The 23,273-nt window shown below is 49.9% G+C and overlaps 2 protein-coding genes across 3 annotated transcripts in view; both read left to right on the plus strand.

Annotated features, from left to right (window-relative positions):
* The first annotated feature begins 15,157 nt into the window (after window positions 1-15,157).
* On the plus strand, window positions 15,158-15,842 carry LOC128336147 (cuticle collagen 2C-like). Its single transcript, XM_053275337.1, has one exon. It carries the CDS (start codon window positions 15,158-15,160, stop codon window positions 15,839-15,841), a length of 684 nt encoding a protein of 227 aa, XP_053131312.1. The 3' UTR covers window position 15,842.
* Window positions 15,843-15,920: 78 nt separating this feature from the next.
* GALNT17 (polypeptide N-acetylgalactosaminyltransferase 17) overlaps window positions 15,921-23,273 on the plus strand; it is a 68,513-nt gene continuing 61,160 nt past the window's right edge. The window contains exon 1 of one of the 2 annotated variants that reach the window (XM_053274975.1): window positions 15,921-17,159. In XM_053274975.1, coding sequence (XP_053130950.1) covers window positions 16,922-17,159 — 238 coding nt within the window. In that variant the 5' untranslated portion in view covers window positions 15,921-16,921. The remainder of the gene's footprint in view (window positions 17,160-23,273) is intronic. The other variant, XM_053274974.1, reaches the window with a different exon arrangement.

The raw sequence follows: 23,273 nt of genomic DNA on the forward strand, positions 1-23,273 counted from the left end.
GGAGGAGATCCAATTTGCTATTGTTTGCAAAAATGCTGCTTGGCATCAAGTTAATTAACCTGTATTAAAGATCAATGGTTCTTTTCCAGGAAAAGGTGCTTTAGGGTTCCACCAGTTAGAAAAGCAAAACAAAGAACCCTAAATATATTAAAATGCCACCGTTCAATATACAAGCTATGTGCACATTTAATAGCATTGAAACCTTGCTATGAGGATTTTTATAAGACTAAATAGGCAAAGTAGAGATCCATATGAAAATGAACTTTCTAAGTAACAGATGAAGTTCTTGAAGCAGATCTTTAAAAAGATATTCTTCATAAAGTGCTTCATATAATTCTTCATATCCCCCCCCCCCAATATGATAAAATACTGTTCTCAAATAAAACAGCCTTTTCCAAATGGAGTGTGCCATGGAACCAGAAAGTCTTCATGGGGAAGTCTAAAGGTGACTATTAAAAAGTCAAATGTCAAGCTGTCACTCCAACAGTTATTATAAATTCTTTTCATATGAAATGAGTAGCCTTTTCAAGTGGAGTGCGCCAATTAAAATCACACATGGGTCTCCATGAGAGTGTTTTAAATGCCAGACACATTTCAACCATACATCTTTTAACCCCTGCAAAGAGACACCTGTTCAAGGGCTGTTTCTTGTCTATCTAGCAGGAGGAGAGCAACTGGCCCTATCCATCCCCAGCACAGCAACCCTCCAGTGGCTGTGGCTGGTATCTGCCTTGTTTCTTTTTAGATGGTGAGCCCTTTGGGGACAGGGGACCATCTAACTTATGTATTATTTCTTTTTCTATGTAAATCTGTTGTTGTCATACTTTGAGGATGGGGTTGTAATTCAGTGGTAGAGCATCAACTTTGCATGCAGGATTCAACCCCTAGCATCTCCAGGACCACCTTAAGTGCTGCAGTGGGGAAATGACTTGACTAGCAAGCCAGAGGTTGCCGGTTCGAATCCCTGCTGGTCTGTGTCCCTAGGAATTATGGGAGTTGCAGTCCAAAAACAGCTGGCTGTGGCTAAGTTGAGTAGGCCTGGTGTAGACAAAACTGATCTAGATGGACCAATGGTCTGACTCAGTGTTCCCTCTAACTGGGATTCCCAGATGTTGTTAACGACCACATCTCCCATAATCCCAAAGCCAAAGCCATTGCAGCTTTGGATTCTGGGAATTGTTGTCAATGACATCCGGGAATCCCTGTTAGAAGGGGCACAGGTCTGACAGTTCCTCTGTTGCTGTGCCTCCCTCAGTGGTGGATTCTCCTTCACCGTCGGCTTCCAAGCAAACCTGGAGACGCTGGAGGAGATTTTGACGCTGAGGACTATGGTTGGACTAGAAGGCCTCCAGGGGTCCCTTCCAACTCTAACGGGCTATGGTTTAAATATCTGTGGGTTTGCTGCCTTGGTGAATGGCTTCGATGTCCTTTAGCCCAGTTTCTATAAGCTGCAGCAAATTCCTACTGGATTCCTTGGATGAAATGTACAAATGGATGCTTGTTCCTCTCCTCCTCCAATTCCTAGGCCATTTTGAAAAGGAAGGGGGGAGCCTTAGTCGGGACTCGCCTTTATTGAAATGTGCCCATGCAGAAATAATTCAACCCACGCGATCCACCCTGCTCTTCTCCTCCCCTTGGATACTTACAAATGTGCCGCTGGACTGAAACCCTCTTTCCGCCCCTTCGTGCACTTTGCAGGGATCGTTTGGCGCAGAGGACTGGCGCTCAGCTCCCTGCCCGTGGCAAGGATGCCAAGAGCATTATGGACCTGTGCTGGCCAGAGTCTGCAGAGGCACGCTTCTTGCTGCAGGCCTGTGTGCAGACGGCACAAAAACAAGCCAGCAAAAACGTTCAGTGTGATGTACGGACAAAGGAAGCTGCTGTCTACTGAGTCAGATGCTCGGTCCATCTAGCTCAGGAGTGTCTTCCCAGACTGGCAGCGGCTTCTCCAAGGTGGCAGGCAGGAGTCTCTCTCAGCCCTATTTGAGAATGCCAGGGAGGGGACTTGGAACCTTCTGATGCTCTTCCTAGAGTGGCTCCATTACTCCCTCAGGGGAAGATCTTCCAGATCTTCCCACCAGCTCCAAGGTGGGAAAGGTATGTTCCTGGTCCCTTTTGACTCCAGAATCCCAGGGTGAGAACACCCCGGCTCAGCCTCAGAGTAAGCCAGGGAATGAGGTTAATTCATCACCTAGCCCTCCTCCTGGAAAGAAGCTCCTCCTTGGGAGGAGCGCTGGTCTTGTGGCAACAAGCATGAAGACATCGGAAACGTGAACGGCACCTTGCTGGCAGTGCAGGGGACCGTGAGGCCAGAGCACAGGCCGTATGGAAACATGCTTAACGGACACCTCGTGACACGGTTGCAGTGGGGAATCTGGAAAGTGCCCTGGAGGTTCACTGCTTCGCCGTGCTGGCGGGGAAAATCTCAGGACTCATTGCACCACAGTCTGCAGCAGTCCCATCAATCCTTAGGAAAGGGTTTTGGCCGAAGGAATCTGTGGAAAATCTTAGCCCCTGGCCAGTTTTCCATCAGCTGATCTTTCCGTGCTGGGTAAGCAAAGAGGTTTCCTTCCCAAGCAGGGCTGCTTTGCAGCTGGGCAGAGCACCGGCCAAAAGAGGAGGCACAGGCCTCGCTCCCCGACACACGCTCTGATAACATTGCCGTTGCCCTCTGTTCGGCCTCTCACAGTTGGCCTTCCTTCAAGGCCTCCAGACGCGTGCGGGTGATGCTCCGATTTCTCAGAAGCCGCCTCCCCACGATCTCAGATTGCTTCTTGGCTTGAAATATTTATCAAGGCAGCAATGCCTCTGTCTGAGTGAGTCAGCACTGCGTTCCGCTTCTGCCTGCCAAGCAGAAGGAATGCCGAAGGCAGAAGAAGGTTGTGTGTGTGTGTGTGTGTGCGCGCGTGTGTGCGTGTCACAACCCAGTATGGTGGCTGCAGCCTAATTTTGACTAGATGTGTGTGCATGGCTATACGTTGTGTGCATCTGGGCTTGTGGGGAAGGATGGAGAGGAGAGCTGGCTTGGTGGTAGCAACTCCTCTTAGCTAAGCAGGGTCTGCCCTGGTTGCATATGAAAGGGAGACTTGATGTGTGAGCACTGGAAGAGATTCCCCTCAGGGGATGGAGCTGTTCTGGGAAGAGCATCTTGGTTCCAAGTTCCCTCCCTGGCAGCAGCATCTCCAAGATAGGACAAGATTTTTTTTTTTTAATAGGACAAGATTTTTTTATTGAACCAACAAACTACCAAAGCATACAGTACATTGCCATAGGGCTGAGAGAGAGTCCTGCCTGCAAACTTGGAGAAGCCACTGCCAGTGTGAGCAGACAATACTGAGCTAGGGTCGGAGCTTGGTCGGACTGAGCTGAGTCCGACCAAGGGTCGGACTCAGTATATGGCAGCTTCCTGTGTTCCCATGCTTTTACACAAGACCTAACAAATGCACTACTAGTTGTGCTGCTTTGATTTCTAAATCACCCAGAGGAACATAGGAAGCTGCCATATCCTGAGTCAGACCCTTGGTCCATCTAGCTCAGGGTTGTCTACCCAGACTGGCAGCGGCTTCTCCCAGGTTGCAGGCAGGAGTCTGTCTCAGTCCTATCTTGGAGATGCTGCCAAGGAGGGAACTTGGAACCTTCTGCCTACAAGCAAACATCCAGGTGTTCCTCCCAGAGCGGCCCCATCCCCTAAGGGGTGCTCACATCACATGTAGTCTCCCATTCAAATGCAAACCAGGGTGGACCCTGCTTAGCTAAGGGGACAATTCATGCTTGCTACCACAAGACCAACTCTCTTCAATGAAACAGAGAGAGTCCATTCCATTCATTTATTTAGCATATTTGTATCCAGCCCCAAAGTCCCATCTCTGGGCTGTGTCAAGTAAGACAACACCGATTCAAAAACAAAGTTGAAACATGAAAGCATCAAAACCGTTTAGAGTCTAATCAGTCTAATTTTTAAAAGCCTGGGTGAATAATCTGTCTTTAAAACCCCTTCAAAAGCTGTCGGAGATGGGGAGGATCTTATTTCGGCAGGGGTGGATGCCAAAGCTTTGGGGTGGCCATGGAGAATTTTATATGGGGCAGAACAGCCATGGAATGTATAGAATTTCCAAATGGCCAGTGGCCATTCAGAAATTCCATGCCATCTTATGGAAGGAACCCGTGCATTTCAGTGAACATTCTCTGACATTCATTCTAGTACATTTCCTAGAGTCTAGATGATCCTTGATTTCTTGTAACAGAATCCCCCAAATTACTGCATCTATCTAAGTGAGGGGTGTGGCCATTCGGGGTGGGTGTGGCCCGGGGGGCTGGCAGTAGGAGGGCCATCACTTCTGTATTGGTGACTACACCACTGATCCAGACCCCAAGTAAATGGATTGCTATTGCCAATCAGGGAGACACATGAAGCTTTTGGAAATAGGTGTTTGAGCAGGGGGATCCTAGGATGTTTGCCTGTCTCCAAGAGCAAGATTTTAATTAGCACCTGTCTTCACTTTCTCCTCCATAAAGGAAACAGCCAGCTTTTGCCATTAGCCAGTCATTAGAGGGCTCTTGAGGTTGCTGTTTCCAGAACATCGCTTTTATGTTAGTCTTGCTTTCTTAGCTGAGCCCGTGCTGCATGGCTCCTAGGAGCCTGCAGAGTTCAGTTCAGCATCATGCATGCTTTTGTTTTCTGAACTGCAACTTAAGACCCAAGATCTACTGAGCCTCCTGTCTAAAGCCAGACAGGAAGAAAGGTACCTTGCACATGCATTTTAACCATTTTGGCTTGTTTGCCTGCAAACTGTCCTGATTTGGATACTTACTTCAATAAACTAAGTTTTTGATTGTTTTAAACTTTCTCTGTGCCAGGAAATTGCTTTGTTCTGGCTCTGTATGTGCCTGCTCTGGCCTGGGAACACAGGGATATAAGAAGCTGCTTTTTACTGAGTCAGTCCCTTGGTCCATCTAGTTGAGTATTGTCTACACTGACTGGCAGCAGCTTCTCCAAGGTTGCAGGCAGGACTGTCTCTCTCAGCCCTATCTTGAAGATGCTGCCAGGGAGGGGACTTGGAACCTTCTGAATTCAAGCCGGCAGGTGCTTTCCCACTGAGTTACGGCCCCGTTATATCTTGCAATGCTCACATGTTGTCTCCCATTCAAATGCAAGCCAGGGTGGCCCTTGCTTAGCAAAGGGGACCCTTCCTCCTTGCTACCACAAGACCAGCTCTCCTGGAGGTGTTTCTAGTCTTGCTTTAAGGCAAAGGACCATTACCGCCATGGCTTTTAAATCCGTGGAGGACAGGACATTGCCGAGCAAATGAATCTAGCTCACTGCAAGTGGAACAGTCATTAACACTCTGCAATGGCTTTTTTCCTTCTCTTTCTCAGTCATTCTTGTAATAAGATTTGGGCTCTTGCAAGGATGCTCCCCTCTGAAATCCTGTAGGGTCTGGGAAGTTTTTAGCAAACCCCCCATGTCCTGCATCCCCATCCCCATCCATCCCCCACGGCTGTTTAGTCCTGCTTCCCTCCCTCCATTTTGCAGTTTTCTGGGTTGTCTGTGCCTTGGGGCATGGACCTCTCATTCTTCAGGGATGTGCATGGATTTTGCTCAAATCGATTCAAATCCAAATCGATCTGAGCGAAATTCGTGCCCATCCCTATCAGTCTTTGTAAAACACCATCTCCGTCGCAGAATAAACCAAGATAGTATTTGGAGCATACCCAGAGATCTTTGATTGCCACATCTAGTTTTTAGCCCTAGCACCTCGTTTGCAGAGGATCTCACTTCATTGCTGTTGGGGCGGGCAATCTGCTGTGTTTGTGTGACGCAGCCTGAAATGCCAATACCAACATGTACCAGATTTTCTTCCAGCAGCTTTCAGCCCACTTACTGTGTTGCATTTGCAAATACAGTCCAAATATTTTAGACCTTTCAAGGTGCCCCCTCCCCGTGAATCAAATTCGGTGCTGCTTTTGATTTAGGTTGTAATAGCCCCCCCCCAACACACACCCATATATTAATGTTGGAGGTGATGGATCCAATATTAGTTGGTTATTCACTCCTGCCGCAGCATTCTGCAGCCTTGTGGTGCCATAAAATTTATGAGGAGTTTTACAAGCTTCCTTAAGTGGTTTCTTCCTGAGATTGCTAGAGGAAACAGTTGAGGGTATGTGTGTGTGTATGCCTGTATGATGGGGTGTGGAGGGCTGCGGGGGGGAGGTAGGATCACTCTTACCTTCCCCCCCCGGACAATCTTTTCACTTCCTTTGGCTGTGCAGCTCACTCGCCCACATGAGCCACGCGGCCATCAGGAGGCCGGAGGAATGCAGCCCAACCTCTAGAAATCTTGCAATAGATTGGAGGAATCTCTCTGCATTGGAGGATTTCCCCACAGCTGGGTGCTCTAGCCAGCCAGCTTTGTATACTTGGCTCTATCCAAAGAACCATGAGCGGGGGGTGGGGTGGGTGGGGAATAGTAGCTCCCAGCATTCTTCCACAGCAGCCTTTCCCGTGAGTTCCCACAGCACTGGAATGAGTATCTTCTACAGCAGAGCCTGCGATTCTGTCTGTGCGGGGGCAGTTTGATAATTTCGGACCCTGGAATGAACAGCCGTACAGGGACCCCTCCCTTGTTACGTGTGTGTGTGTGTGTGTGTGTGTGTGTCCCCTTATCCATCAAAGTAGTTCTCAAAGCAGTTGACACAGAAAAAGAACGAATAGATTCAGGATGACACAAAAACATCATCCTGAAAGTAGGTGATGCCATCCATAGTCACCCAGATTGCATGCATCATTCGTTGAAATTCGTCGATTAGCCACTGCAGAGGCTAATCCAAAAGGGCAGTCTTTTGTACTGAAAAAGACCCTCTGGGTAATGAAAGCTGTGTATTTGTGAGAACCATTGAGGAGAGAGATTTAATGATAGGCCAAAGACAAGTCCCAAGTTGTGAACACGGAGGCCTCTTTCAGCGTAAGCAGCATTTCCTCGATATTGGGTAACGGATGACAATCCACTACCATGTTGGAGTTCACAGCTCTTGAATCTACACACCTTCGCCCAAGAACCATGCGAGAGACCCATCCTGGTGAATCTACAGGCTCTATGATGTCAGCATGCTGTCGCCTTAAGAGCTTGTCTTGAAGTGGTTGGCACAATATGATGGGTACATTCCTCACTTTGCATTTCATGGATATAGCATTTGCCTTCATCTGGATTTTATGCTTGAAATGTAGGTATAGTCTTTATTTCAGTCTTTGACCAGCATCATGTTTGACATGTATAGCCGTGCCAGGACTATCAGCAAAAACATCTGAGAAATCAACGATCTGTAATACGGGTTCTGTGCTGTTTTGGTCTTTCTGATGTTTCCAGCACAATATTCAGGGGCAGATTAATATTTTGGCTGCCCCAAAGATTTGCCACCCCAGGGACAAGAGTAAGGAGGCTTACGGCGGGTGGGGGGGGGAGGGAAACTTATTTCTGTCTTTTACCTTTATAAATAAATAAATAAAATTATGAAGTTTTCCTCCAAGCTGTTGTTCCCCAAGACTTGCCGCTGTAGGCAGCTGCCTATGCCGTAATCCGCCGTTGACAATATTGAGACTCCTTTTTGTGACACTTTCCCTTCTGCGGTACGTCCTTTGTGATGTACAGGACAGCAGTGCAGTATCCATTTATGGCATTAGGGGGACCTCCGTATCCCCATGGGTGGGTGTCTGAAGGCTGCACGTGCAGAACTGATGTAGTGAGGAGTTCCTTGTAAAGTAGATGGGGAATGCTAGTGTACAGAGAACCAGAATCAGCCAGCATCTGCACTTCATGGCCATTACGTTTAACGTGGCCATGTGGAGAAGCAGGCTCTGACTCTGTCACATTTAACACACGGTCAGGAAGCAGTTCAGTGGCCTCATCCTCCTTATCATATGGTGAATCAGTCATGGAGTAGACGGCAGACTTGCCAACCTTAGCAAAGCGCCCCCTTTTTTTTGCACCCATTGCAAATAACCTTCCGTGCAGGAGAGTGAGCAGAATTGGCTTTGTGGGCAGAATCTCCACATTGGCAGCTGCCACATACTGAGTCAGACCCTTGATCCATCTAGCTTAGTATTGTCTTCACAGACTGGCAGTGGCTCCTCCCAGGTTGCAGGCAGGAGTCTCTCTCAGCCCGATCTTGGAGATGCTGCCAGGGAGGGAATTTGAAACCTTCTGCTCTTCCCAGAGTGGCTCCATCCCCTAAGGGGAATATCTCGCAGTGCTCATACTTGCAGTCTCCCTTTCATATGCAACCAGGGTGGACCCTTAGAGGTAATTGAGTGCAGACCCATGTTCAGTACAGGACAGCAGGGCTATAGTGATATCTCGAGGGGAATCAGGGATCTCTCCTGGGATTTGCAGGCAGGGATTACTGAAGCTCTTCTTGGTCCCTCACTATGTCCCCCCTAATTTTGCTACCTGTGATGGGGGCTGTGAAATTGGAGGGTATGTGTGTGTGTTTGTTTGTGTGTGTGTGTGTTGGGGGTGGGTGGGGGTGGGGTTGACTCGACCCTATACTAGTTTTGTTTGATTACCAAATGTTGGCCTTTACCTTCCAAAATCTGAGTTGAAAATCTTGCATTCTTCCTGCGCTTTGTTAGAGTCTGAGCGTTCCTCTGCTGGGCTGACAAATTTTAAAGCTTGAATTAAAGGCCACCTCTAAATCGCCAGCACATGTTATTCCCCCACATCCACCCAGCAGGACTCTGTTGCTTCCTTTCATTTATCAATTTGTCCATAAAATGTGTTAATTGCTTTTCCACTCTGGGCACTCATTTAATTTCCCCCTGAAATAAGTTTGTTTACAGCCAAAGGTCACTGCAAGCCAAAGCCCCATTTAGGACTCAAGAGAAAACACTGATGAATCAAAATACAGATCAAAATGAATATAACAATTAATTCCACAACAATTACTAAACCAAGGGACCATTTGTTAGCCGAGGAGAGCGGGAAGCTCATTGAACGAGTGGGCACAAATGATCTCGCTGGTATCAAATGATCTCCACCACACAACGCAGCAATTAAAACAACTCTGATCACGAAACAGTGATAGCAATTAAAACAAAGGAAGGGAAAAAATCCAGATGGTAACATAAGGCTCAGAGAACCATTTGACAAGCAGGGGAAAATCATGGTTTGTAAGGCGTTGTGTGTGTGTTTGTGTCTGTGTACATATATGTATTGGGAGGTGTTCCCTGTTGTTGACTGGGCAAAGTTAATTCATGTAGACTACACTCATAGGAAAGTTCAAGAAGTGAAATATATGTTACAGAATTTTGTATTCATGTGCATGCAAAAAAGAAGCAGGTTTTAAATGGGTAGGATTTCAACTCAAACTTTATTCATTTTATGGAATAAATGCCATATACGGTACATTTGAATCACAGGAGATCAAGAGATTTGGATCTGGCCTACCTTAAATGTCACAATGGGAAATGCTGGACTAACAAGCAGAAGGTTGCTGGTACAAATCCCTGCTGGTACTATATCGGGCAGCAGCGATATAGGAAGATGCTAAAAGGCATCATCTCATACTGTGCGGGAGGAGGCAATGGTAAACCCCTCCTGTAGTCTACCAAAGAAAACCACAGGGCTCTGTGGGCACCAGGAGTTGAAATTGACTTGACGGCACACTCTGCTTTAGATTTGGATCTGAGAAAGATCTTCTGCTTCTCTTGGGCATGATTCCGTCTGTGACACTGATATTATTTCTGTTATGGCCAGGTTGTGTTATTTTATTTGTAAAACACGTACTGGTTTATTGTAAATGTTTGCTGGTCAATGACCAAATAAACTTATAACTAACTCGTCTGTGAATTATTGATCTGATGGTTGGACTTGAAGAAAATCCGTTGTGAACAATAACAGTTAAAATATGATCGCTATCTTCAACATCACTGCTAAAAACATTAAACCTTTCACTGAGCATATTCTGGTGTAAAAAGTAGTGCATTCCGATAATTGATTGTATATGCAAAATTGGGTATCTCTAGGTAAGATGGAAGTATGACTTTATTTGGCACAACACACACAACCCCACTCTATCTATCATTTACCCGAATCAAAGACAACTCTGAATTTAAGATGACCCCCTTCAAAAGTGGAGCTGAAATACAGCTTATACCTGCATTTATTTGAAAGGAACAGGACTCTAAATTTAAGATGATATCAAAAAACTTGGAGAAAACCTAGACTTGGATTCAGGGAATTAGAGTAGGATGGTCTTGTGGTAGCGAACATAGATTGTCCCCTTTGTTAAGCAGGGTCCACTCTGGTTGCATTTGAATGGGAGACAACATGTGTGAGCACTGCAAGATATTCCCCTTAGGGGATGGGAAGAGCATCTAGGTCCCCAGTCCCCTCCGGTAAAGCCCTTCTTGCCCCGAACTCTGAAACTGGCTGGATTTGGGACAAGTATTAGCCTTTAAAAGAGACACACACACACACACACACACACAAAATGGCTCAGTGCTGTAAAATGGCAGCCGGGAATGACACTGGAAATCATTTCCTGGTCATTTCTGGCTACTCAGGAACCATGAATAGGTGCATTTCTCCATGGAATTTTATACCCTGGATAAATAAATCGGGTCTCTAAGACCTGCCACCCATGGATTCACGAAACTGCAGATAATGAGGGCGTCCTGTCAATAAATATGCATTGTCATAATAATCCTCGGGGCCTCTTTGCCCATTATAAAAGTGATGTTAAAAGAATGGCTCCTTAACTAACTCACAATGGTATTGTATATGTGTGCGCACATATATGCACATCTCCCAGTTTAAGCCAAGGCCCAGCCATTTATAGCTGAGCATCACAGGCGTGTTGGCTTCACAGTCGGCTGTGACTTCTCGCCTTGCCAAGGAGCCAAATATAGACTTTCAGAGATGAGATTTAAAGAGGATGCTTATAAAAAATGTAAAAACCAGCCAGTGCCGTGGCAAGGAAGCATTAAAAAAGAAAGAAAAAAGCCAAATCTTCAAAGAGAGATATCTAGGTCAAGAAACAGGGGGAAACATGTTTATGCTATACAGAAGAGTTACAGAGCACCTGATGTGGTTTGATCAATAGCTTCAACATCTGTGTAGGGGTGTATATGGGAAGGGGTCTTCACAGCTCTGTTTTAAATGGGAGTGTGTGTGTGTGTGTGTGTGTGTGTGTGTGTGTGTGTGTGTGTGTTTCCCATTGATTCCTTTTGAAGGAGAAGCAACTGTTCCTCTTTTAGTGCCCCCCTCCCCTGTCCAGCTCATTAGGACCAGCCTCTCCTGCCTTGGAGCAAAACACCTCAGCTTCAGATATATGTATTGGGGTCTGTGGAAAGCAAATTTGGGGCTGTGGTCTATTGGCTATTAATTAGTCACAGAATAGAGATGTGCATGAACTGAGGTTCGTGCATGGTTCGGTGCCGTGGGGAGGGTTAGGGATTCTTTAAGAAAAAGGAGAACAGGTCCTTATATGCTCACTGCCACCACATGCAGCTTCCTCCTCTGGAGGTGCTTGTCTCAAGTACCCCCACATGGCGCCAGCACGCACATGTGCAAGTGCCATGTGTGTGTTGGCACCATGTGGGGGTACTTGGGACAAGTGCCGCCACGGCAGGAAGCTGCACGCTCTCCTTTTTCGTAAAGATCTCGCTTGCCATCCTCCTCCCTGTGATGTCGAACCTGTTCGAACCTCATCCAAACCGGTTCAGCACTGAACCAGTGCACGAACTTTGGTTTGGGCACATCTCTATCACAGAGCGCAGATGGAACATCCATGCCCAGGGGCAACCTATCACAGGATAAGACCATTTTCTGGGCCACGACAGCAGCCATTTGCTCTTCTGCCTTCCCACTGTGAGAAGATCAACAGGTTGTTGGGCTAGCTAGACCTAGGGTCTGATCCAGCAAGGCTGGATGTGAACTGCAGCACCTGTGAGCAACGTGTGATTTTTTCCCCACAGTTGTCGCTTTTCTGAACAGAGACCTTGATGGCTTGAAACTCTGCAAGGAGGTGGACTCTGCTGAGAGAAGGCCTGTTCAAACAGACAACGCAGCGGGCGAAAATAGTTCAAAAGAAACTGATCAAAAAGGTAATTGACGTGCGTCATGATTAGTATCCTTTCAGAGTCAGAAAACATTTGGAAGGCACATGGGAAAAACAGCATCAACTGTTTTAAAGTAAAAACAGTGTGGATATTGGAAAGAAGAATGGTAGGGAGAAGCGGCCACCCTTTCCTGGTAAATCTTACTAAATGAGTTTGGGGCTAGATGGTTTGACTCAGTAGAAGGCCGCTTCCGGTGACTTTGAGAAATGGACGCTGTCCCGGTTCCAGTCACATCATCTCCTCAAGTGGCAACACCACAAAGCAAGCTCTGCATAGGAGGAATGATTTGGGAGCAGAAGCCAGGAGCACAATCCGTGTTGCGGCCCCGACCACAAAACAGATGGCAAAACGGGGGGGCGGTTTTGCGATCTGCCCCCTCTAAGCTGGGGCCCCCCATTTGAGCAGAAATGTGGTGCTGTGTAGAAGGTTTGGCCGAGCTCGAAAAAAGAACGGCTTGCGTGCCTTTCGAGAGCAGCCTGCCTGCCCCTAGGCACAGGTGGTGCCCGTGGAATTTGACATCTGTGTCGGAAAGCTGGGTCTGTACATAGGCAAGCGCCCCCACGTCCACACTTTCCCGTATGGAAGTCTCGGGGGATTGTTCTCGTCTGACCCTCACTTCCCTAAAATTCCATGCAGTTAAAAATACCCCTGCAGACTCCCATGCCACGTGGCTGATCGTGCGCGATAAACAAGTCTGGAGATAATTATATACATTCAATGTGATTTATTGTTGGAGAACAGAGCTGGGAGGAGTGACGGCTCTCTGGACGCGCGGAAGCCTTTTGTTCCAACTAATTGTCAGAGCTCTGGCTCAAAGTGGCGTTCTCTCTCCTTCTGCCTCCCACCTTCCTATCCCCCTGCCCTGTTTCTCCCAGACTGAGGAATTTTTCGCTTGATTCCTGCTCCTTTGTTCCGTGTTGTGACCTTGTGGTTGAGGAACACAGGGTGTGAACCGTGCTAATGGACTCTGGACCACTGCATTCTATTTTTACTCCTCTTCTCCCTTCTTTCCTGGGACCATTAAGAAGAGCCAGGCAGGATGAGGCCAAAGCCCAATCTAGCACAGCCACAGTCTCAGCATTTGTGAGAAGCCGCCCCCCCTGAAGCATTCCTAAAATAAGGCTACGGGCAGCTGTAAACCCAGAGCATTTTTAAGAAAAGAGGCACTGGACTCCTTCACTGGATCATAGCAGGGAATGAGCCTATCTTGGAGATGCCTCAGTTACATGTCACCCAGATATATACCCTCCTCAGTTATATGTCACCCAGAAACAGGGGTTCAGGGGTAGACTGCTTCTGAAAATGGAGGTTCCACTCCTAATGGTCATAGCTAATAACCTAAGTACCCAATTCTTCTAGGAGGTCCCCAGCAACGCAGGAAGATGACTTTTCTCCCTTGCTGTTCCTTCCTCCTCTCCACTAGTGTTCAAACAGGAACATAGGAAGCTGCCATATACTGAGTCAGACCATAGATCCATCTTGTTCTGTACTGGCAGCAGCTTCTCCAAGGTTGCAGGCAGGAATCTCTCTCAGCCCGATCTTGGAGATGCTGCCAATGAGGGAACTTGGAGCCTAGATGCTCTTCCCAGAGCAGCTCCATCCCATCAGGGGCATCTCTTCCAGTGCTCACACTTCTAGTCTCCCTTTCATATGCAACCAGGGTGGATCCTGCTTAGCTAACGGGACAAGTCATCATGCTTGCTACCATAAGACCAGCTCTCTTCTCCTAGACCAGCTCTCTGTACATGCTGTTTTTATCTGTGATGGCTCATGCCCTTGCCAATGTTGTCCTCCTCCCTTAAATGTGCCTGATTCTGTTTGAAAACCATTTGTGTGACAGGGACCATCCTCCACCCCTCTGGGGGCAGCTGATTCCATAAGCGTACTGCTTCTGTCATGTTTTCCCCAGCAGGCAGCAAGCTTCACCTGCTGGATTGCTGCCTGCCATGTAGTTCTCAGAAGCAGAGGAGACCTGCCAGGTGGAAGGAGTGGGGAGAATAAAGCAGAGCTGATCCCTGCAGGCCCTGGAGGAAGGGTGGAAATGTAATTCCATTCCTGGCCTCAGTAGGCTGCAGCTGAGACGTCAGAGAGAAATCCCACACTGTCTTTCAGAAATCCTTCATTTTCAAAAGATAGGACTGGTTCGGCCTCGGGCAAGAGAATTCCGAGCATGCTGGGATAACACTCTGTGATCCTTCACCCATTCAATGCAAGTGGACAGAAGCGGGCAGGTGTGTGTGTGGGGGGATCCCTTTCCAATCACTCAATCGGTCTATGTGTTTAGCAGTCCTCATAACAAACATGGTGTTCTAGTAAGGACGTATCTGCCTACTTGCTTTTCACTACCATCCTTATTGATAATTACTTTCCTCAAAAATATATGCATTTTTGGTTGTTAAATGCCAGGTGTACTTTGCAGAGAAGCATATTAGTGTGGTGGTTAGAGTGTTGGGCTAGGACCGGGAAGACTCGAGTTCAAATCCCCACCCAACTATGAAACTCACCGGGTGACTCTGGGCCAGTCATGTATCTCTCAGCCTAACCTACCTCACAGGGTTGTTGTGAGGATTTTTTTTTTAAAAAAAGCACGTACACTGCTCTGAGCTCCTTGGAGGAAGAGCGGGGTAGAAATAGATGATAAATAAATAACTAAATAAACGAGTCGTTGCCAGAGCCTTGGGTGGACCATGTCTTGGTGGAGGAGCCGAGAAAGCAGTCTTCTCCCGAATCAGACCATTGGTCCATCTAGCTCAGGATCCATCATCTTCACCACGGCCCTAGATCAGCGTAAATTGCAGGGGCTGATTGCACAGCCCCAAGTATAATGCATAAACGAGATGTCAAAAGGCCCAAGGAGACATTAAAAAGCATTTAAAGGCATAAAGGGGGGCATAAAATAACATAAAAAAGCAGACAAGCGCTAAAAGGCATCAAAAAGGGCTAAAAGGCACAGAAAGGCGTAATTGCCCCCCCCCTTCTTGGAACGCAGATGGGCTCCGTTATGGCGACCCCCCCCCACCGCCCGCTCCTGCCCAACCGCAGATGCCTTGCACGACGCCGGCTCTTCCCGGGTGGGCTCTCCTCCCGCCTCCAGTGCTTGAGCCGCCCCCCCTCACCCCGCCGCCTCCCGGCTCGCGCGATCCAGCCCGGGTTTTCCAGGCAGCCGCGCGCGCCTCCTGCCAGCCATGCGAGCGAGGGGGATTTCGCAGGCACCCAAGAGAAGCGCGGGGCTGCTGCTGCTGCTGCGAGCGCGGCGGTGGCGGCGGCGGCGATGGGAGGGAAGCCAGGCCGCCGAGCAGAGCGCATCGGAGGCTTTGCCGTCCTCCTCTCGGCGCTCGAGGACCCCCGCCAGAGCCGGGCCGAGGAAGAGGAGGAAGAGGAGGAGGCGGCCAGCTGCAGCCGCAGCCGCCGCTGGACCTGCTCCTGCTAGTCCGCGCAGGCGAGCCGGAGAGACGCCCGGCCGGGGGCGGCATGCGCGCCTGCTGCCCAGCGCGGCCTCGATCCGGGGGCCCGCGAGCCACGAGGGGGAGGAGGACGACGACGACGACGAGCGGGGAGCCGCCAGCACCTGCCTCTGCCGCTTGCCGGCCAGGACAGCCGGGGGCGGCTCAGCCCCGCCACGCCCGGCGCCGCAGCGGCTCCCTGGACGGCAGCATCTGCCCTCCCCCGCTGGGTGCGGGGACCACCCCCAGCCCGCCGGCCGCCCGGAGCTCTGGGACTTTGTGAGTGCGCCGCGCCGCCCTCCTCTGCCTGCAGCTGGAGGAAACCCCTGGGTTCCCCACCCCGCCCGCCTAGAAAGACCCCGCGGCTTCTCCCTCTGGAGACCCCCGCCCACGCCCCTTCCCAAGCGCCGCTTTCTCCCTCGGCGGGGGGAGGCAGAGGGGGCCCGCTTCCTGCCTGGAGGACGCCCCCCCGCCCACGCTGCCAAGCTCTGCTGTGGGGCAGATCCTGAGCTGCCTGTCTCCTGGTGGGAGGGAGAACTGTGACCCCCTCCCGCCGCCCCCCGCACACTGCTCCCCTCTTAGCCAAGTAGCAGCTCAGAAGTGGGAGAGGCACTCAGCTCTCTCACTCAGGATCGCCCCCCCCATCCAAGCTTGTGGGGCTGAGCTTGACCTTTGGGTCCCCTGGGAGGAATAACTGGGACCTTCCCCCCGCCTGCTCCCCTCCTCTCCAAATACCAACTCAGAAGTTGGGACCTCGCCCAGTAATCCCACTCAGAACACACACACCCCTCCTCCCAGACTGGACTATTAGCCTTCCTCAAAGCCCGGCCATCACTGAGCTGCGGGTCTAGGGAAGAGGCACGGGGTAGGTACTGGGGGACACACGTTGCTTCTTCCCCCAGTCTGAACGCAAAGGAGCCCCCCCCCCGTTTGTCGCAGAAGTCAGCCCTTTACTTAGGAGCCTAGGCAGCTGCCATATACTGAGTTGGTCTGTCTAGCTCAGTATCGTCTTCACAGACTGGCAGCGGCTTCTCCGAGGTTGCAGGCAAGGTTCCCTCGCCCTGCCTTCTGCTTGGGGCAAACCTTGGCCACGACCAGGCCAGCCAGGCTGGGCTTCAGGGACCTCACCTGCCAGCGGCCTGAGCTCTCCCTCCTTGGGAGTTGTCCAGCTGGGCACGAAGGAGGCTTGCCAAGGGCACAGGGCTGGCTAGGGGATGCCGGATCAGCTGCCAGCTCTTCTTCCTCCTCCTGAAGCCAGCCAGAGAGCCTCTCCTCCTCCTCCCTCTCCTCCTCCCAGTGCTCTGCCCCACACGCTTCCAAAACAACAGCCTGGGTCGGATCTCCCACCTCGGGACCCTCTTTGATGGCTTCTCTGAGGAGAGTGAAAGTCCTGTTGGTCTTAAACTTGATTGCCGTGGCCGGCTTTGTCCTCTTCCTGGCCAAGTGCCGGCCCGTTGCAGTGAAGAGCGGGGACGCCTTCCACGAGGTCCACCCCCGGGCCGAGATGGCCAACCTCACCAGCCACGCTGCCAACCCCATCCAGGATGCCGTCTTGAAGAGGCTCTCGCTGCTCGAGGACATCGTCTACAGACAGCTCAACGGTAGGCATGCCTTCCTTTTCAGAGTCAACACTGGCAGCCTTTGACTTCTGCCCTTGATTTTGGGGTGGTATTACACCCTTTTCAGGCAGAGGAGAGCTGTTCTGGTGGTAGCAAGCATGACTTGTCCCCATAGCTAAGCAGGGTCTGCCCTGGTTTGGACTTGAATGGGAGACTACATGTGTGAGCACTGGGAGATCTTCCCCTTAGGGGGTAATGGGGCCGCTCTGGGAAGAGCATCTGCATGCAGAAGGTCCCAAATTCCCTCCCTGGCAGCATCTCCAAGATAGGGCTGGGAGAGACTCCTGCCTGCACTCTTGGAGAAGATGTTGACAGTCAGTGTAGACAATCCTGGACTAAGGGTCTGACTCAGTAGACAGCAGCTTCCTATGTTCCTAAACCAAGTCTGTTGAACCCGGTGGTTTCTTTAGACACTGTTGAAGTGTTGCATTGAGGTGTTGCAACCTTGGAGAAGCCGCTGCCAGTCTGTGAAGACAATACTGAGCTAGATAGACCAATGGTCTGACTCAGTATATGGCAGTTTCCTATGTTCCTACAGGTAAGAGAAGCATGGAATAGACTCACTGGATGTCCCACGAATGGGAGGAGAGCTGGTCTTGTGGCAGCAAGCGGGATTTTATTTATTTATTTATTTCCATTTCTATCCCACTCTTCCTCCAAGGAGCCCAGAGGGGTGCACAGGGTTATGTTTATCCTCACAACAACCCTGTGAGGTAGGTTAGGCTGAGATTTGAGTGACTGGCCCAGAGTCACCCAGTGAGTTTCGTGGCTGAGTGGGGATTTGAACTCAGGTCTCCCCGGTCCTAGTCCCGCACGCTAGCCACTACATCACACTGGCTCCTTGAAAAGATTTGCTGAGCAAGGCCTGCCTTGGGATGGAATGTATGTGTGCTCTTTAAGGTAGCGCTTAGTGGAAGATAACTCAGTAGAAGAGCATCTGCATGTGGGAAGGTCTCAGGTTCAATCCTGGTAGGGCTGGAAGACTGCTGCCTGCTGAAACCCTGGAGAAACCGCTGCTTCTTAAAAGTTTTTAACATTGTGTTCAATTGTTCTAATGTTTTGATTCTCTTTTAATTTGTGCAAACCGTCCAGAGACATTTGTTTGGGGCAGTATACAAATATCTTAAATAAACAGACAAACAAATCAATAACCTTTATCCTCACAACAACCCTGTGAAGTAGAAGAGATGGTGGCTGGCCTTAAATTGCCCAGTAACCATCACGGATGGGTGGGAGTTGAACTCGGGCCACCCCCCGAAGCCCCACTCAAATGCACTAACCGCTGTCCCCGGGGTTCTCAAATCGGGTCTCCAAAATCACAACGGCCATCATCACTGGCCACTGTCGCTAAGGCTGATGAGAGTTGTAGTCCAACAACATCTGGGAACCCCTAGTTTGAGAACCCCGGTGCTGTTCGCTAGGGTGTCTGAGTGGGAGGCTGTCCTGTGATCTGCACACACCTTTGCTGCGTTTGGTGGTGCGTCTTCAGGGCAGAGGAGGTGGGTTTATCCAGTCCCACCCCTGCTTCGGTCACATCTGTTTCCCGCCCCCCACCGCTGTCTCAGCAGGAAATCCTCCTTGCCTGCAATTCTGTGGCGTAGTAAAGAACGGCACGTCGCCCGCTGCTCTCGGGTTCTCTGTAAGCAGCCTGCTTCAGCCGTGGTGTGTCAGCTTTTGGATGCTGGCAACCAAGGAGTAATGTTAATTAGCAACGTGGAAAGGAGGAGTAGAGGAATCTGACGAGCAGCGATGACTGCACCAGAGGGAATTGGCGGAACCTAGGAAGCTGCCACATACTGAGTCAGGCCCTTGGTCGACCTAGCTCAGTATTGTCAGCACAGACTGGAAGCGGCTTCTCCAAGGTTGCAGCAGGCAGGAGTCTCTCTCAGCCCGATCTTGGAGATGCTGCCAGGGAGGGAACTTGGAACCTAGATGCTCTTCCCAGAGCGGCTCCATTTATCCCCTAAGGGGAATATCTTACGGGGCTCACGTCACATGTAGCCTCCCATCCAAATGCAAGCCAAGGTAGGCCTTGCTTAGCAAAGGCGACAATTCATGCTCGCTAACATAAGACCAGTTCTATCAGCTCCACAACTTGGAGACTGAAGGGAAGCTATCATTGAGCAAAACTGCCTTACCTTGGAGTAAAGGCCCTCGGTTAAAAAAAAAAAAGTCTTCTGAATCCTGATATGATATTTATTTTACTTCATTTCACTATTTATTTATCTGTCTATTTATTATTAAATAAGAAGTGACGATGTGGAAGCCAGGTAGGAGGGAAACCTGGGTGGAAGTGACGGTGCGGAAGCCAGGTTGTGTGGAAGCCTACCCTGCTTCCACACAATCTCTTCTACCCAGGTTTTCCTCTGACCTGGCTTCCACACAACCAAAAACTGGGGACACACAGAGCTCCCAAACCTGAGTAGAAGACACAGTTTTTGATTGTGCGAATGACCTCGGACTGTGTTGTTTAAGCCATCTTATCATTAACTCATTATTTCTCTCTGTAAACCACTTTGGAAACTTTGGTTGAAAAGTGGCATATAAATATTTGTTGTTTGTTGTGATGGTTTCCCATGAAGTCCATCTGATGTCAGGTACTTAACCCTACGCTTTGGAACCGGGCTGCAAACGGAGTGGAACGGGTGCATTCCCCTATCGGCCGGATTCACCCCAAAGTCCCTGCAAGTGATTGAGGAGCAGTTCACACACCTTTGGGGTTGTTCACTGCGCTTTAGAGGGCAGCCTGATTTATATCCGGGGTTAAAAAAAACACCCCACTGTTTGTGCTGGTTTTGGGGGACAACTTCTGTATACCAGGCAAATACTCTACCACTGAGCTCTGGATACCCTTGAGAATCCTACCCGACTGCTTTATCCGGAGTCATATCCTTGGTGGGTCTGTTTTCGTTCCCTCTGAACTGACTGGCTGTGATTCTCTGGGTCTGGGGCGAGGGTCTCCTCCTCTCCCACTTCCTGATCCTTTTTAGCGGGTGCTTGAACGTGAGATTTTCTGCATCTCTTGGTAAACTCTGTGTGGGGTGTTGGGGGAAGGCTGGTATACCTTAAATCAGGGTTTCTTAACCTTGGGCCCCCAGATGTTGCTAGACTACAACTCCCATCATCCTCAGCCACAAAGGCCATGCCTGGGGTGATGGGAGTTGTAGTCCAACAGCATCTAGTTAAGAAACCCGGCCTTAAATCTTCCTCTCTCCTCCATGTGTATGGTTGCACTGGATATTTTCGTGTCTTTCAGTTGGCTGGCAATTTGTGATGTTAATAGTGGCTATATTTATTCCCACTGGTAGTGTTACTATGAATAGTCTCGGCAAGCGAGCGGCTTGGTTTAAATGTAAGATGGACTCGGTGCCCAGCAATACTGATGGTTTCAATAAGGCCGGTATCTCATGGCCAACTCAGAAGCGCTGGTCTTGCGGGAGAAAGCAGGACTTGTCCCCTTTGCTAAGCAGGGTCTGCCTTGGTTTGCTTTGGAATGGGAGACCACAAGTGTGAGCACTGGAAGAGATTCCCCTGAGGGGATGGAGCTGCTCTGGGAAGAGCATCTAGGTTCCAAGTTCCCTCCCTGGCAGCATCTCCAAAGAGATAGGACTGAGAGAGACTCCTGCCTACAACCTGGGAGAAGCCGCTGCCAGCCTGTGCAGACAATACTGAGCTAGCTGGACCAAAGGTCTGACTCGGTATAAGGCAGCTTCCTCGGTTCCAGTTAGGCGACTGCTTGTCATGGAAGGTGGGGAACTAAGATCGGAGAAGCATTGTTGATTTGGGGAAGATCCTTTTGGGAGTGCCAGGGAGGCTGGCTCCCTGAAGCGTCCCCCCCCTCGGAGGAGCCCCCCCCCCCACAATCGCTTCCGTGCTTTGGAGGAAGTTGAACAAACCCCCCTCCCTTTCCTCCAGCTCATGCTCGACAGCTGCTAATTAAAACCTCAAGCTCGATTTGGCTGCATGGCAGAGTGCAGAGACGTCGGTTCAGATCCGGCCAGGGAGGAGGCTTTCAGAGCTGTCGCGGGAGATGAAGGGACATAGCTGTGAGAAGGAAGGCATCTAGGTGAGAGATCTAATTAAAAAACTGAGTGGCAGGGAGGGGTGGGTGGGTGGACTCCCCTTTAAAAACCTGCTCCCCGGAGATTTGGGGTTGCTTTTAATGAAAGGAGGGATATAAATTTAACAATAAATAAAACAAATAAAATTTGCAAAACTGTGATCCTGAGCATAAGCTCTGTTTTATAGAGCTTGCTTTCGGAAAGGGACTTGGGCTCATGTGTGTTAAAAATTGCTGCTGTTCCCTTTCCCCTTTAATGCCTGTCTAGCTGGGCAAAGAGGCACCTTTTCAACGTGGGGATTCTCTTGGATTGAGCAGGGGGGAGAGCAACTGGCCCTCTCCACCCCCAGCACAGCATTCCTCCAGTGGCTGTTGCTGGTGTCTATCATGTGTTTCTTTTTAGATTGTGAGCCCTCCGGGGACAGGGGTCCCTCTTTATTTATTTATTTGTTATTTCTCTTTGTAAACTGCTTTGAAAACTTTGGTTCAAAAGTAGTATATAAATATTTGTTGTGGTTGTGGTTGTTGTCGTCTGGAGTTTTCAGGTTTCTTTCACTGAGTATTAAATGGGTGCCTGCTTTGAGATCCAGGCCTCACGGATCAGTGTGTCCGTGTTTTGTCGTATACCATCTCAGCAATTGTGTCTGTGGATTTTGAGAAGGGGAGGATTTTGAGAAGGGGAGGCAGAAAAGGAGGAAGGGAGTGAACAAGGGAGTGAACGGGTCATTTTGGAAGCAGGGTGGGCTTGCAAATCTAAGCCTGGCATACTCGTGGGGGCACACAGGAAGCTGCCTTACTGAGTCCGACCCTTGGTCCAAGTAGTTCAGGATTGCCTGCACTGACCGGCAGCAGACGTTCCCAGCCCTACCTGGAGAGATACTTCATGGGAGGAAAGCTGGTCTATGGGAGGAGAGCTGGTCTTGTGGGAGCAAGCATGAGCTGTCCTCTCTGCTAAGCAGGGGCTGCCCTGGTTTGCATTTGGATGGGAGACAACATGTATGAGCACTGGAAGATATTCCCCAAGGGATGGGGCTGCTTTGGGAAGAGCCCCTGCCTGCTTGCATGCAGAAGATCCCAAGTTCCCTCCCTGGCGGCATCTCCAAGAGAGGGCTGAGGGAGACTCCTGCCTGCAACCTGGGAGAAGCTGCTGCCAGTCTGGGTAGACAATACTGAGCTAGACGGACCAGTGGTCTGACTCAGTAAAAGGCGGCTTCCTATGTTTCCTTGAACACACATTTCAGCATTTTTGTTTAATGGTGGGTTTTTCTGGGCACTCGGTCTGCCTCTGCTTGTCTAGATGGTTGGACATTTGAATGCCGGTGCGAGAGGAATGCTGAAAATGAGGAAGGAACACGTTTGAGCTGTCAAAGGAGCAGAAGCTTTTTGGACTTGTGTTGGCGAGGAGGGAGCTGTCCACGGACAACTTGAAGCCAAGGGTGCTGAAACAGGGGAGCATTCATAGGAACCTAGGCAGCTGCCATATACAGAGTCAGACCCTTGGTCCATCTAGCTCAGTATTGTCTACCCAGGCTGGCAGCGGCTTCTCCAAGGTTGCAGGCAGGAATCTCTCTCCTAGCATCTTGGAGATGCTGCCAGGGAGGGAACTTGGAACCTAGATGCTCTTCCAATAGTGGCCCCATTACCCCCTAAGGGGGGAATCTCTTGCAGTGCTCACACTTCTAGTCTCCCGTTCAAATGCAACCAGGGTGGGTGAGCCCTTTGATGGTGAGCCCTTTGGGGACAGGGAGCCTTCACCATCCATCTATCTGTCGCTTTATGTGTGAACTGCGAAGTATCCCTTCCCTTGTGTAGTATTGTATTGTATCTAGAAGATGGACTCTTGGCCGATCTTGCTCAACATTGTCTATGCCAGGCCTGCTCAACGTAGAACCCTCCCTCCCACTGTTTTTGGACTACAACTCCCATGATCCCCAGCCACAGTGGCCAGTCGCCAGGGATTATGGGGATTGTCGGCCAACATCTTCAGGAGGGCTGAAGCTGAGCAGCCCTGGTCTACACTGACTGGCAGCGGCTCT

This window comes from Hemicordylus capensis, chromosome 12 (genome assembly GCF_027244095.1).
Source record: "Hemicordylus capensis ecotype Gifberg chromosome 12, rHemCap1.1.pri, whole genome shotgun sequence".
Taxonomy (NCBI): Eukaryota; Metazoa; Chordata; class Lepidosauria; order Squamata; family Cordylidae; genus Hemicordylus; species Hemicordylus capensis.